The 13918-nt window shown below is 46.4% G+C and overlaps 1 protein-coding gene across 4 annotated transcripts in view; it reads right to left on the minus strand.

Annotated features, from left to right (window-relative positions):
- Positions 1–13918, minus strand: part of wdfy3 (WD repeat and FYVE domain containing 3) — a 218094-nt gene that overhangs the window by 107087 nt on the left and 97089 nt on the right. For all 4 annotated transcript variants that reach the window (XM_036936512.1, XM_036936513.1, XM_036936510.1 and 1 more), the window contains one exon: positions 13648–13888. In XM_036936512.1, the coding sequence (XP_036792407.1) occupies positions 13648–13888 (241 nt within the window). The remainder of the gene's footprint in view (positions 1–13647; positions 13889–13918) is intronic.

The following is a 13918-nucleotide window of genomic DNA, read 5'->3' on the forward strand; positions in this document are numbered from 1 at the left end:
TAGGCTGCTGAAATTCTATCAACATGTTGACTGTCTTACTCGCACTACTAAGACTCTCGACCATTGCTATTCAAACTTCCGGGATGCTTACAAGGCCCTCCCCCACCCTCCTGTCGGCAAATCTGACCACGGCTCCAGTAACTCAAACAGGAAGTGCCCGTGCTTCGTACTACTCAACGCTGGTCTGACCAATCAGAATCCACGCTTCAGGATTGTTTTGATCACGTGGACTGGGATATGTTCCATGGTAGCGTGCAAAAATAATCTTGACGCATACACGGATACAGTGACTGAGTTCATAAGGAAGTGTATAGGAGATGTAGTACCCACTGTGACTATTAAAACCTACCCTAACCAGAAACTGTGGATAGACGGTAGCATTCGCGCGAACCACCACATTTAACAATGGCAAGGCGACTGGTAACATGGCAGAATATAAACAGTGTAGTTATTCACTCCGCAAGGCAATAAAAACAATCAAACAAGCTAAACGTCAATATAGAGATGAAGTGGAGTCGCAATTCAACGGCTCAGACACAAGACCTATGTGGCAGGGACTACAGACAACCACAGACTACAAAAGGAAAACCAGTCACGTCACCGAGACCGACGTTTTGCTTCCAGACTAAACACTTCGCACACTTTGGGGATAAACCAGTGCCTCCGACACCGTCCTTCTCCGTGGACGACATGAGTAAAACATTTAAACGTGTTAACCCTCGCAAGGCAACCAGTCCAGACGGCATCCCTAGCTGCGTCCTCAGAGCGCAGACCAGCTGGATGGAGTGTTTACGGACATATTCAATCACTCCCTATCCCAGTCTGCTGTCCCCACATGCTTCAAGGTGGCCATCATTGTTCCTGTACCCAAGAAGGCAAAGATAACTGAACTAAATGACTTTCGCCCCGTAGCACTCACCTCTGTCATTATGAAGTGCTTTGAGAGACTAGTCAAGGATCATATCACCTCTACCTTTCCTGACACCCTAGACACACTCCAATTTGCTTACCGCCCCAATAGATCCACAGATGACGCAATCACCATCACACTGCACCCTGCCCTATCCCATCGGTACAAGAGGAATAACTATGAAAGAATGCTGTTTATTGAGTATCGCTCAGCATTCAACACCATAGTACCCTCCAAGCTCATCATTAAACTCGAGGCCCTGGGTCTGAACCCCACCCTGTGCGACTGGGTCCTGGACTTCCTGACGGGCCGCCCCCAGGTGGTGAAGGTAGGAAACAACACCTCCACTCCGATAATCCTTAACACTGGGTCCCCACAAGGATGCGTGCTCAGCCTCTTCCTGTACTCCCTGTTCATCCACGATTGCGTGGCCATGCACGCCTCCAACTCAATCATCAAGTTCGCAGACGACACAAAAGTAGTAGCCTTGATTACCAACGATGACGAGACAGCCTACAGGGAGTAGGTGAGGGCTCTGGGAGTGTGGTGCCTGGAAAACAACCTCTCATTCAACATCAACAAAACAAAGGAGATGATCGTGGACTTCAGGAAACAGCAGAGGGTGCATCCCCCCCCCCCCCCCCTCCCCCTTCTACATTGACGGGAACGCAGTGGAGAAGGTGGAAAGCTTCTCTGCGTACACATCACTGACAAACTGAACAGAGCCTCCTCAACCTCAGGAGGCTAAATAAATTTGGCTTGTCACCTAAAACCCTCAACTCTTTACAGATGCACAATTGAAAGCATCCTGTTGGGATGTATTACCGCCTAGCCGTGTCTGAATCCTGGCTTAGGAAGGCCACCAAAAATCCTGCCATTTCCATCCCCAACTACAACATTTCCAACAAGATAGAACTGCCAAAGGGGGCGGAGTTGAAATCTGCTGCATAGATAGTCTGCTGAGTTCTGTCATACTATCCAGGTCTGTGCCCAAACAGTTTGAGCTTCTACTTCCAAAATCCACCTTTCCAGAAACAAGTCTCTCACCGTTGCTGCTTGCTATAGACCCCCGTCAGCCCCCAGCTGTGCCCTGGACACCATATGTGAATTGATTGCCCCTATCTATCTTCAGAGTTCGCACTGTTAGGTTACCTAAACGGGGATATACTTAACACCCCGGCCATCCTACAATCTAAGCAAGATGCCCTCAATCTCACACAAATTATCAAGGAACCTACCAGGTACAACCCTAAATTCGTAACCACCCTCTTAGATACCATCCTGACCAACCTGCCCTCTCAATACAGCTCCGCCATCTTCAACCAGGATCACAGCGATCACTGCCTCATTGCCTGCGTCCGTAATGGGTCACTGTTAAACGCTACCTAAAACACTTCAGCGAGCAGGCCTTTCTAATCGACCTGGAAGGATATTGACCTCATCCCGTCAGTAGAGGATGCCTGGTTGCTCTTTAAAAGTGCTTTCCTCACCATCTTAAATAAGCATGCCCCATTCAAAAAGAACAGATATTGCCCTTGACTCCACACTTGACTGCCCTTGACCAGCACAAAAACATCCTGTGGTGTTCTGCATTAGCATCGAATAGCCCCAGCATTATGCAACTTTTCAGGGAAGTAAGGGCTCCTCCTCCCAGATGCCCACTGCACTGAAGCTAGGAAACACTGTCACCACCGATACATCTACGATTATCGATCATTTCAATAAGCATTTTTCCACGGCTGGCCATGCTTTCCACCTGGCTACCCCTACCCCGGCCAACAGCTCCAAAGATTGGAAAGCTGCCGCGGTCATCCCCCTTTTCAAAGGGGGAGACACTCTAGACCCAAACTGTTACAGACCTATATTTATCTTACCCTGCCTTTCTAAGGTCTTCAAAAGCCAAGTTAACAAACAGATCACCGACCATTTCGAATCCCACCGTACCTTCTCAGCTATGCAATCTGGCTTCAGAGCTGGTCATGGGTGCACCTCAGCCACACTCAAGGTCCTAAACAATATCATAACCGCCATCGATAAGAGACATTACTGTGCAGCCGTATTCATCAACCTGGCCAAGGCTTTCGACTCTGTCAATCGCCGCATTCTCATCAGCAGACTCAATAGCCTTGGTTTCTCAGATGACTGCCTCGCATGGTTCACCAACTACTTCTCAGACTTCTCAGAGTTCAGTGTGCCTGGTGTACGGACCTCTGGCAGTCTATGGGGGTGCCACAGGGTTCAATTTTCGGGCCGACTCTTTTCTCTGTATATATCAATGATGTCGCTCTTGCTGCTGGTGAATCTCTGATCCACCTCTACGCAGACGACACCATTCTGTATACTTCTGGCACTTCTTTGGACACTGTGTTCACAAACCTCCAAACGAGCTTCAATGCCATACGACACTCCTTCCGTGGCCTCCAACTGCTTTTAAATGCTAGTAAAACTAAATGCATGCTCTTCAACCGATTGTTGCCTGCACTCACCCGCCCGACTAGCATCACTACTCTGGACGGTTCTGACTTAGAATATGTGGACAACTATAAATACCTAGGTGTCTGGTTAAACTGTAAACTCTCCTTCTAGACTCACATTAAGCATCTCCAGTCCAAAATTAAATCTAGAATTGGCTTCCTATTTCGCAACAAAGCCTCCTTCACTCATGCTGCCAAACATACCCTCGCAAATCGGCGATATCATTTACAAAATAGCCTCCAACACTGGATGTAGTTCATCACAGTGCCATCCGTTTTGTCACCAAAGCCCCATATACTACCCATCACTGAGACCTGTATGCTCTAGTTGGCTGGCCCTCGCTACATACTCGTTGCCAAACCCACTGGCTCCAGGTTATCTATAAGTCTTTGCTAGGTAAAGCCCTGCCTTATCTCAGCTCACTGGTCACCATAGTAACACCCACCCGTAGCACGCACTCCAGCAGGTATATTTCACTGGTCACCACCAAAGCCAATTCCTCCTTTGGCCGACCTCATCCCCATATTGTTATTTTTCTTTTTGCTCATTTGCACCCCAGTATTTCTACTTGCACATCATCGTCTGCACATCTATCACTCCAGTGTTAATGCTAAATTGTAATTATTTCGCCTCTATGGCCTATTTATTGCCTTTACCTCCCTAATCTTCTACATTTGCACACAGTACATATATTTTTCTATTGTCTTACTGACTCTACATTTGTCTATGTGTAACTCTTTGTTGTTGTTTGCTTTATCTTGGCCAGGTCGCAGTTGTAAATGAGAACTTGTTCTCAACTGGCCTACCTGGTTAAATAAAGGTGTTCTCAACTGGCCTACCCGGTTAAATAAAGGGAACTTGTTCTCAACTGGCCTACCTGGTTAAATAAAGGTGTTCTCAACTGGCCTACCTGGTTAAATAAAGGTGTTCTCAACTGGCCTACCTGGTTAAATAAAGGTGTTCTCAACTGGCCTACCTGGTTAAATAAAGGTGTTCTCAACTGGCCTCCCTGGTTAAATAAAGGTGAAATAAGAAAAATAAAATGTTGCTCGTCCACACACATATATATATATATAGTCTTAAATCATTCCTACTTAAATTTGTGTGAATTGAGTATATGTTGCATAATTTGTTAGATATTACTACACTGTTGAGAACTAGAAGCACAAGCATTTCGCTACACCCGCCCCGCCATAACATGCTAATCACGTGAAAAATTTGATTTTAACATTTCTGCAGCATTGAAGGTCCCCAAGAACAAACGGGCCACTATCATTCTTAAATGGAAGAGGTTTGGAACCACCAAGAGCTGGCCATCTGACCAAACTGAGCAATTGGGGGGGGGGGGGGGGGGGGGGGCTTTGGCTAAGAATCTGACGGTCACTCTGAATGAGCTCCAGAGTTCCTTTGTCGAGGACAACCATCTCTGCAGCAGTCCACCAATCAGGTCTTTATGGCAGAGTGGCCAGAGGGAAGCCACTCCTCAGTAAAAAGGCACATGACAGCCCACTGTCATTTGCCTCCCTGAAATAACGTTGGAGGCGGCAGCTCTGGTGGAAATTCCTGCAGTCAGCATGCACTGCACGCTCCCTCAAAATATCTGTGGCATTGTTTTGTGTGACACATTTTAAAAAAAAACACATTTGTACATGGTAAAACTCGACAGTCAAAAAACATATCATAAGGAATAACCTTTTGAAGTGTCTGTCCTATATCTGAGATATAAGAATACTGGTTCACCCCCTATGCATTTTTTTACCATTTTTACAGCCCGGTTACACAACATGACTAAAAGTATGTGGACACCTGCTTGTCGAACATCTCATTCCAAAATCATGGGCATTAATATGGAGTTGGTCCCCCCCTTTGCTGCTATAACAGCCTCCACTCTTCTGGGAAGGCTTTCCACTAGATGTTGGAACATTGCTGCGGGGACTTCCATTCAGCCACAAGATTAGTGAGTTTGGGCACTGATGTTAAGCGATAAGGCCTGGCTCGCAGCCGGCGATCCAATTCATCCCAAAAGTGTTCGATGGGGTTGAGGTCAGGGCTCTGTGCAGGCCAATCAACTTTTTCCACACCAATCTCAACAAACAATTTCTGCATGGACCTCGCTTTGTGCATAGGGGCATTGTCATGCTGAAACAGGAAAGGTGCTTCCCCAAACTGTTGCCACAAAGTTGGAAGCACAGACTCATCTAGAATGTAATTGTATGCTGTAGCTTTAAGATTTCCCTTCACTGGAACTAAGTGTCCTAGCCAAAACCATGAAAAACATCTCCATACCATTATTTATCCTCCACCAAACTTTACAGTTGCCACTATGCATTGAGGCAGGTAGCGTTCTCCAGGCATCCGCCAAACCCAGATTAGTCCGTCGGACAGCCAGATGGTGAAGCGTGATTCATCACTCCAGAGAACGTGTTTCCACTGCTCCAGAGACTAATGGCGGCGAGCCTTTACACCACATCAGCCAAATCATTGCGCATGGTGATCTTAGGCTTGTGTGCGGCTGCTCGGCCATGGAAACCCATTTCATGAAGCTCCCGACGAACAGTTCTTGTGCTCTCTCGTTAATTCCAGAGGCAGTTTGGAAATCAGTAGTGAGTGTTGCAACCCGAGGACAGACCATTTTTATGCTCTTCAGCACGCAGTGGTCCTGTTCTGTGAGCTTGTGTGGCCTACCACTTTGCGGCTGAGCAGTTGTTGCTCCGAGACGTTTCCACTTCACAATAACAACACTTACAGTTGACCGGGGCAGCTCAAGCAAGGCAGAAATGTTGACGAACTGACTTGTTGGAAAGGTGGCATCCTGTGACGATGTCACTTTCTTCAGTACGGGCCATTCTACTGCCAATATTTCTCTATGGAGATTGCACGGCGGTGTGCTTGATTTTATACACCTGTCAGCAACGGGTGTGGCAGAAATAGCAGAATCCACTAATTTGAAGGGGTGTCCACATACTTTTGAATATATAGGGTTCCTTCAGACGACTCCCCTGAAAGCGTAATAACAGACACCTTCGTGTTCCTGAGTTCCTGTTACACTTTTAATATTGGTGACGTATCTGTTTTTTAGTTCGGTCAGTTTTGTGAGAATACTTTTTTTTCCTTCTTCGAAATGAGGATTGTCCCACGACAGAGACAGTTTACAGACGACTGCTGTAAAGCTTGTGAAACGTCGTAGAGCCCAAACACACGGACACACTGTCGTGTTGGCGAGAGTCTCATCTTTATCCGTTTGTAGCTCAAAAGGCTTCTTGGTTTTAGAGAGACTATTTAGTGACCGTTTCCTCGTCCAGATCCTCTCGTGTAGAAAAAGACCGCTTTCACAAGCCCCGTGTCACGGAATAGACGGCCAACTTTATATCGGCGGAAAGAAGGGGATTGAGCTGCATCCAGCTATTCTATATTCAAAATGACCTCACCGTGTGGCGTGCGGCGGTAACCGTTAAGAGTCAATAACTCCAGGATTACTGGAACGGGTAACAGAGAGAACCCATGTGTTTTATACTTTTCCATTAAAACCATTACAATTACAATTTTAAAAACATTTAAAAAAACCTGTCCTCTGATTTATCCCTCCACTGGTGTGTGTGTGTGTGTGTGTGTGTGTGTGTGTGTGTGTGTGTGTGTGTGTGTGTGTACGCATGTCAGAGTCCGCCTGTGTGTGTGTATTATTGAGAAAAAAATCTGCCCAATTTTATGCACATTTCAACAGCATGAAAGAAAGGAGAGGGAGAATAACAGACAGGTGTTCCTGATATAAATAACCTCCCTGCTGTGACAGAGACAGGTGTTCCTGATATAAATAACCTCCCTGCTGTGACAGAGACAGGTGTTCCTGATATAAATAACCTCCCTGCTGTGACAGAGACAGGTGTTCCTGATATAAATAACCTCCCTGCTGTGACAGAGACAGGTGTTCCTGATATAAATAACCTCCCTGCTGTGACAGAGACAGGTGTTCCTGATATAAATAACCTCCCTGCTGTGACAGACAGGTGTTCCTGATATAAATAACCTCCCTGCTGTGACAGAGACAGGCGTTCGTGACATAAATAACCTCCCTGCTGTGACAGACAGGTGTTCCTGATATAAATAACCTCCCTGCTGTGACAGACAGGTGTTCCTGATATAAATAACCTCCCTGCTGTGACAGAGACAGGCGTTCGTGACATAAATAACCTCCCTTCTGTGACAGACAGGTGTTCCTGATATAAATAACCTCCCTGCTGTGACAGACAGGTGTTCCTGATATAAATAACCTCCCTGCTGTGACAGAGACAGGCGTTCGTGACATAAATAACCTCCCTTCTGTGACAGACAGGTGTTCCTGATATAAATAACCTCCCTGCTGTGACAGACAGGTGTTCCTGATATAAATAACCTCCCTGCTGTGACAGAGACAGGTGTTCCTGATATAAATAACCTCCCTGCTGTGACAGAGACAGGTGTTCCTGATATAAATAACCTCCCTGCTGTGACAGAGACAGGTGTTCCTGATATAAATAACCTCCCTGCTGTGACAGAGACAGGTGTTCCTGATATAAATAACCTCCCTGCTGTGACAGAGACAGGTGTTCCTGATATAAATAACCTCCCTGCTGTGACAGACAGGTGTTCCTGATATAAATAACCTCCCTGCTGTGACAGAGACAGGCGTTCGTGACATAAATAACCTCCCTTCTGTGACAGACAGGTGTTCCTGATATAAATAACCTCCCTGCTGTGACAGACAGGTGTTCCTGATATAAATAACCTCCCTGCTGTGACAGAGACAGGTGTTCCTGATATAAATAACCTCCCTGCTGTGACAGAGACAGGCGTTCGTGACATAAATAACCTCCCTTCTGTGACAGACAGGTGTTCCTGATATAAATAACCTCCCTGCTGTGACAGACAGGTGTTCCTGATATAAATAACCTCCCTGCTTTGACAGAGACAGGCGTTCGTGACATAAATAACCTCCCTGCTGTGACAGACAGGTGTTCCTGATATAAATAACCTCCCTGCTGTGACAGACAGGTGTTCCTGATATAAATAACCTCCCTGCTGTGACAGAGACAGGTGTTCCTGATATAAATAACCTCCCTGCTGTGACAGACAGGTGTTCCTGATATAAATAACCTCCCTGCTGTGACAGACAGGTGTTCCTGATATAAATAACCTCCCTGCTGTGACAGAGACAGGTGTTCCTGATATAAATAACCTCCCTGCTGTGACAGAGACAGGTGTTCCTGATATAAATAACCTCCCTGCTGTGACAGAGACAGGTGTTCCTGATATAAATAACCTCCCTGCTGTGACAGACAGGTGTTCCTGATATAAATAACCTCCCTGCTGTGACAGAGACAGGTGTTCCTGATATAAATAACCTCCCTGCTGTGACAGACAGGTGTTCCTGATATAAATAACCTCCCTGCTGTGACAGAGACAGGTGTTCCTGATATAAATAACCTCCCTGCTGTGACAGAGACAGGTGTTCCTGACATAAATAACCTCCCTGCTGTGACAGAGACAGGTGTTCCTGATATAAATAACCTCCCTGCTGTGACAGACAGGTGTTCCTGATATAAATAACCTCCCTGCTGTGACAGAGACAGGTGTTCCTGATATAAATAACCTCCCTGCTGTGACAGAGACAGGTGTTCCTGATATAAATAACCTCCCTGCTGTGACAGAGACAGGTGTTCCTGATATAAATAACCTCCCTGCTGTGACAGAGACAGGCGTTCCTGATATAAATAACCTCCCTGCTGTGACAGAGACAGGTGTTCCTGATATAAATAACCTCCCTTCTGTGACAGAGACAGGTGTTCCTGATATAAATAACCTCCCTGCTGTGACAGAGACAGGTGTTCCTGATATAAATAACCTCCCTGCTGTGACAGAGACAGGTGTTCCTGATATAAATAACCTCCCTGCTGTGACAGAGACAGGTGTTCCTGATATAAATAACCTCCCTGCTGTGACAGAGAAAGGCGTTCCTGATATAAATAACCTCCCTGCTGTGACAGAGACAGGTGTTCCTGATATAAATAACCTCCCTGCTGTGACAGAGACAGGCGTTCCTGATATAAATAACCTCCCTGCTGTGACAGAAACAGGCGTTCCTGATATAAATAACCTCCCTGCTGTGACAGAGACAGGTGTTCCTGATATAAATAACCTCCCTGCTGTGACAGACAGGTGTTCCTGATATAAATAACCTCCCTGCTGTGACAGAGACAGGTGTTCCTGATATAAATAACCTCCCTGCTGTGACAGAGACAGGTGTTCCTGATATAAATAACCTCCCTGCTGTGACAGAGACAGGTGTTCCTGACATAAATAACCTCCCTGCTGTGACAGAGACAGGTGTTCCTGATATAAATAACCTCCCTGCTGTGACAGAGACAGGTGTTCCTGATATAAATAACCTCCCTGCTGTGACAGAGACAGGTGTTCCTGACATAAATAACCTCCCTGCTGTGACAGAGACAGGTGTTCCTGATATAAATAACCTCCCTGCTGTGACAGAGACAGGTGTTCCTGATATAAATAACCTCCCTGCTGTGACAGAGACAGGTGTTCCTGATATAAATAACCTCCCTGCTGTGACAGAGACAGGTGTTCCTGATATAAATAACCTCCCTGCTGTGACAGAGACAGGTGTTCCTGATATAAATAACCTCCCTGCTGTGACAGAGACAGGTGTTCCTGACATAAATAACCTCCCTGCTGTGACAGAGACAGGTGTTCCTGACATAAATAACCTCCCTGCTGTGACAGAGACAGGTGTTCCTGATATAAATAACCTCCCTGCTGTGACAGAGACAGGTGTTCCTGATATAAATAACCTCCCTGCTGTGACAGAGACAGGTGTTCCTGACATAAATAACCTCCCTGCTGTGACAGAGACAGGTGTTCCTGATATAAATAACCTCCCTGCTGTGACAGAGACAGGCGTTCCTGATATAAATAACCTCCCTGCTGTGACAGAGACAGGTGTTCCTGATATAAATAACCTCCCTGCTGTGACAGAGACAGGTGTTCCTGATATAAATAACCTCCCTGCTGTGACAGAGACAGGTGTTCCTGATATAAATAACCTCCCTGCTGTGACAGAGACAGGTGTTCCTGATATAAATAACCTCCCTGCTGTGACAGAGACAGGTGTTCCTGATATAAATAACCTCCCTGCTGTGACAGAGACAGGCGTTCCTGATATAAATAACCTCCCTGCTGTGACAGAGACAGGTGTTCCTGATATAAATAACCTCCCTGCTGTGACAGAGACAGGTGTTCCTGATATAAATAACCTCCCTGCTGTGACAGAGACAGGTGTTCCTGATATAAATAACCTCCCTGCTGTGACAGAGACAGGCGTTCCTGATATAAATAACCTCCCTGCTGTGACAGAGACAGGTGTTCCTGATATAAATAACCTCCCTGCTGTGACAGAGACAGGCGTTCCTGATATAAATAACCTCCCTGCTGTGACAGAGACAGGCGTTCCTGATATAAATAACCTCCCTGCTGTGACAGAGACAGGTGTTCCAAATATAAATAACCTCCCTGCTGTGACAGACAGGTGTTCCTGATATAAATAACCTCCCTGCTGTGACAGAGACAGGTGTTCCTGATATAAATAACCTCCCTGCTGTGACAGAGACAGGTGTTCCTGATATAAATAACCTCCCTGCTGTGACAGAGACAGGTGTTCCTGACATAAATAACCTCCCTGCTGTGACAGAGACAGGTGTTCCTGATATAAATAACCTCCCTGCTGTGACAGAGACAGGTGTTCCTGATATAAATAACCTCCCTGCTGTGACAGAGACAGGTGTTCCTGACATAAATAACCTCCCTGCTGTGACAGAGACAGGTGTTCCTGATATAAATAACCTCCCTGCTGTGACAGAGACAGGTGTTCCTGATATAAATAACCTCCCTGCTGTGACAGAGACAGGTGTTCCTGATATAAATAACCTCCCTGCTGTGACAGAGACAGGTGTTCCTGATATAAATAACCTCCCTGCTGTGACAGAGACAGGCGTTCCTGATATAAATAACCTCCCTGCTGTGACAGAGACAGGTGTTCCTGATATAAATAACCTCCCTGCTGTGACAGAGACAGGTGTTCCTGATATAAATAACCTCCCTGCTGTGACAGAGACAGGTGCTCCTGATATAAATAACCTCCCTGCTGTGACAGAGACAGGTGTTCCTGATATAAATAACCTCCCTGCTGTGACAGAGACAGGTGTTCCTGATATAAATAACCTCCCTGCTGTGACAGAGACAGGTGTTCCTGATATAAATAACCTCCCTGCTGTGACAGAGACAGGTGTTCCTGACATAAATAACCTCCCTGCTGTGACAGAGACAGGTGTTCCTGATATAAATAACCTCCCTGCTGTGACAGAGACAGGCGTTCCTGATATAAATAACCTCCCTGCTGTGACAGAGACAGGTGTTCCTGATATAAATAACCTCCCTGCTGTGACAGAGACAGGTGTTCCTGATATAAATAACCTCCCTGCTGTGACAGAGACAGGTGTTCCTGATATAAATAACCTCCCTGCTGTGACAGAGACAGGTGTTCCTGATATAAATAACCTCCCTGCTGTGACAGAGACAGGCGTTCCTGATATAAATAACCTCCCTGCTGTGACAGAGACAGGTGTTCCTGATATAAATAACCTCCCTGCTGTGACAGAGACAGGTGTTCCTGATATAAATAACCTCCCTGCTGTGACAGAGACAGGTGTTCCTGATATAAATAACCTCCCTGCTGTGACAGAGACAGGTGTTCCTGATATAAATAACCTCCCTGCTGTGACAGAGACAGGTGTTCCTGATATAAATAACCTCCCTGCTGTGACAGACAGGTGTTCCTGATATAAATAACCTCCCTGCTGTGACAGAGACAGGTGTTCCTGATATAAATAACCTCCCTGCTGTGACAGAGACAGGTGTTCCTGATATAAATAACCTCCCTGCTGTGACAGAGACAGGTGTTCCTGATATAAATAACCTCCCTGCTGTGACAGAGACAGGTGTTCCTGATATAAATAACCTCCCTGCTGTGACAGAGACAGGTGTTCCTGATATAAATAACCTCCCTGCTGTGACAGAGACAGGTGTTCCTGATATAAATAACCTCCCTGCTGTGACAGAGACAGGTGTTCCTGATATAAATAACCTCCCTGCTGTGACAGACAGGTGTTCCTGATATAAATAACCTCCCTGCTGTGACAGAGACAGGTGTTCCTGATATAAATAACCTCCCTGCTGTGACAGACAGGTGTTCCTGATATAAATAACCTCCCTGCTGTGACAGAGACAGGTGTTCCTGATATAAATAACCTCCCTTCTGTGACAGAGACAGGTGTTCCTGATATAAATAACCTCCCTGCTGTGACAGAGACAGGTGTTCCTGATATAAATAACCTCCCTGCTGTGACAGAGACAGGTGTTCCTGATATAAATAACCTCCCTGCTGTGACAGAGACAGGTGTTCCTGACATAAATAATATGCAATAAAGAAGATGTAATAACGAAAAGGAAAACTGAAGGTAACAAAACAAGCAACGATGAAATCTGTCTTGTGGAACCAACAGAACCAAAGGAATAACCCCAAAAGTGCAAGTGACGACAGCAAGGGGTCGCAGAATTCCAAACAACTTTCGCAAAATTCCCAGGTTTGCCAGAAATCTCAGTTGGAAGATTCAGAGAATCAGAAGGAAATAACACAGGGAGGGATTTCTGGAAATCTCAGGGAATTTTAGGAACATTTTGCAACCAGTGACAACAGTGAATAAAATAAATGTGTGTATACCCAAAAGCCCTGTGTGTGTGTGTGTGTGTGTGTGTGTGTGTGTCTTTGTGTGGTGTGTCTCTGTGTGTCTGTGTGTGGTGTGTCTGTGTGTGGTGTGTATGTGTGTGGTGTGGGGTGTCTGTCTGTGTGTGTGTGTGTGTCTCTGTGTGGTGTGTCTGTGTGTGGTGGGGTGGGGTGTGGGGTCTGTCTGTCTGTCTGTCTGTGTCTGTGTGTCTGTGTGTGGTGTGGGGTGTCTGTCTGTGTGTGTGTGTGTGTCTCTGTGTGTCTGTGTGTCTGTGTGTCTGTGTGTGGTGTGGGGTGTCTGTCTGTGTGTGTGTGTGTGTGTCTCTGTGTGTCTGTGTGTCTGTGTGTGGTGTGTCTGTGTGTGGTGTGGGGTGTCTGTCTGTGTGTGTGTGTGTGTGTGTGTGTGTGTGTGTGTGTCCGTGCGTCTTCTCACCCAAAGCCCTCCAGCGAGGTGTCAAACTCCACGAAGGCTGGAGTGACGGCCGAGCCGTGAAGGCGGATGTCGTGGGGCGTTGTCATGGAGACCAGGCACTTGACGCGTGTGAGCGGCACGGTGCTCCCCTCGGCCGAGCGCACCAGGCTACGGCTGATTCGGTACTGACTGTTGTCTTCACCGGCCGCTGGGAACACGGTGTCGGGACCAAAACAGCCCTCCATCGATATAGTCATAGAGTCTGTAGACGAAGGAGGTACTATTAGACTAT

Source organism: Oncorhynchus mykiss, chromosome 11, assembly GCF_013265735.2.
Source record: "Oncorhynchus mykiss isolate Arlee chromosome 11, USDA_OmykA_1.1, whole genome shotgun sequence".
Classification (NCBI taxonomy): Eukaryota; Metazoa; Chordata; class Actinopteri; order Salmoniformes; family Salmonidae; genus Oncorhynchus; species Oncorhynchus mykiss.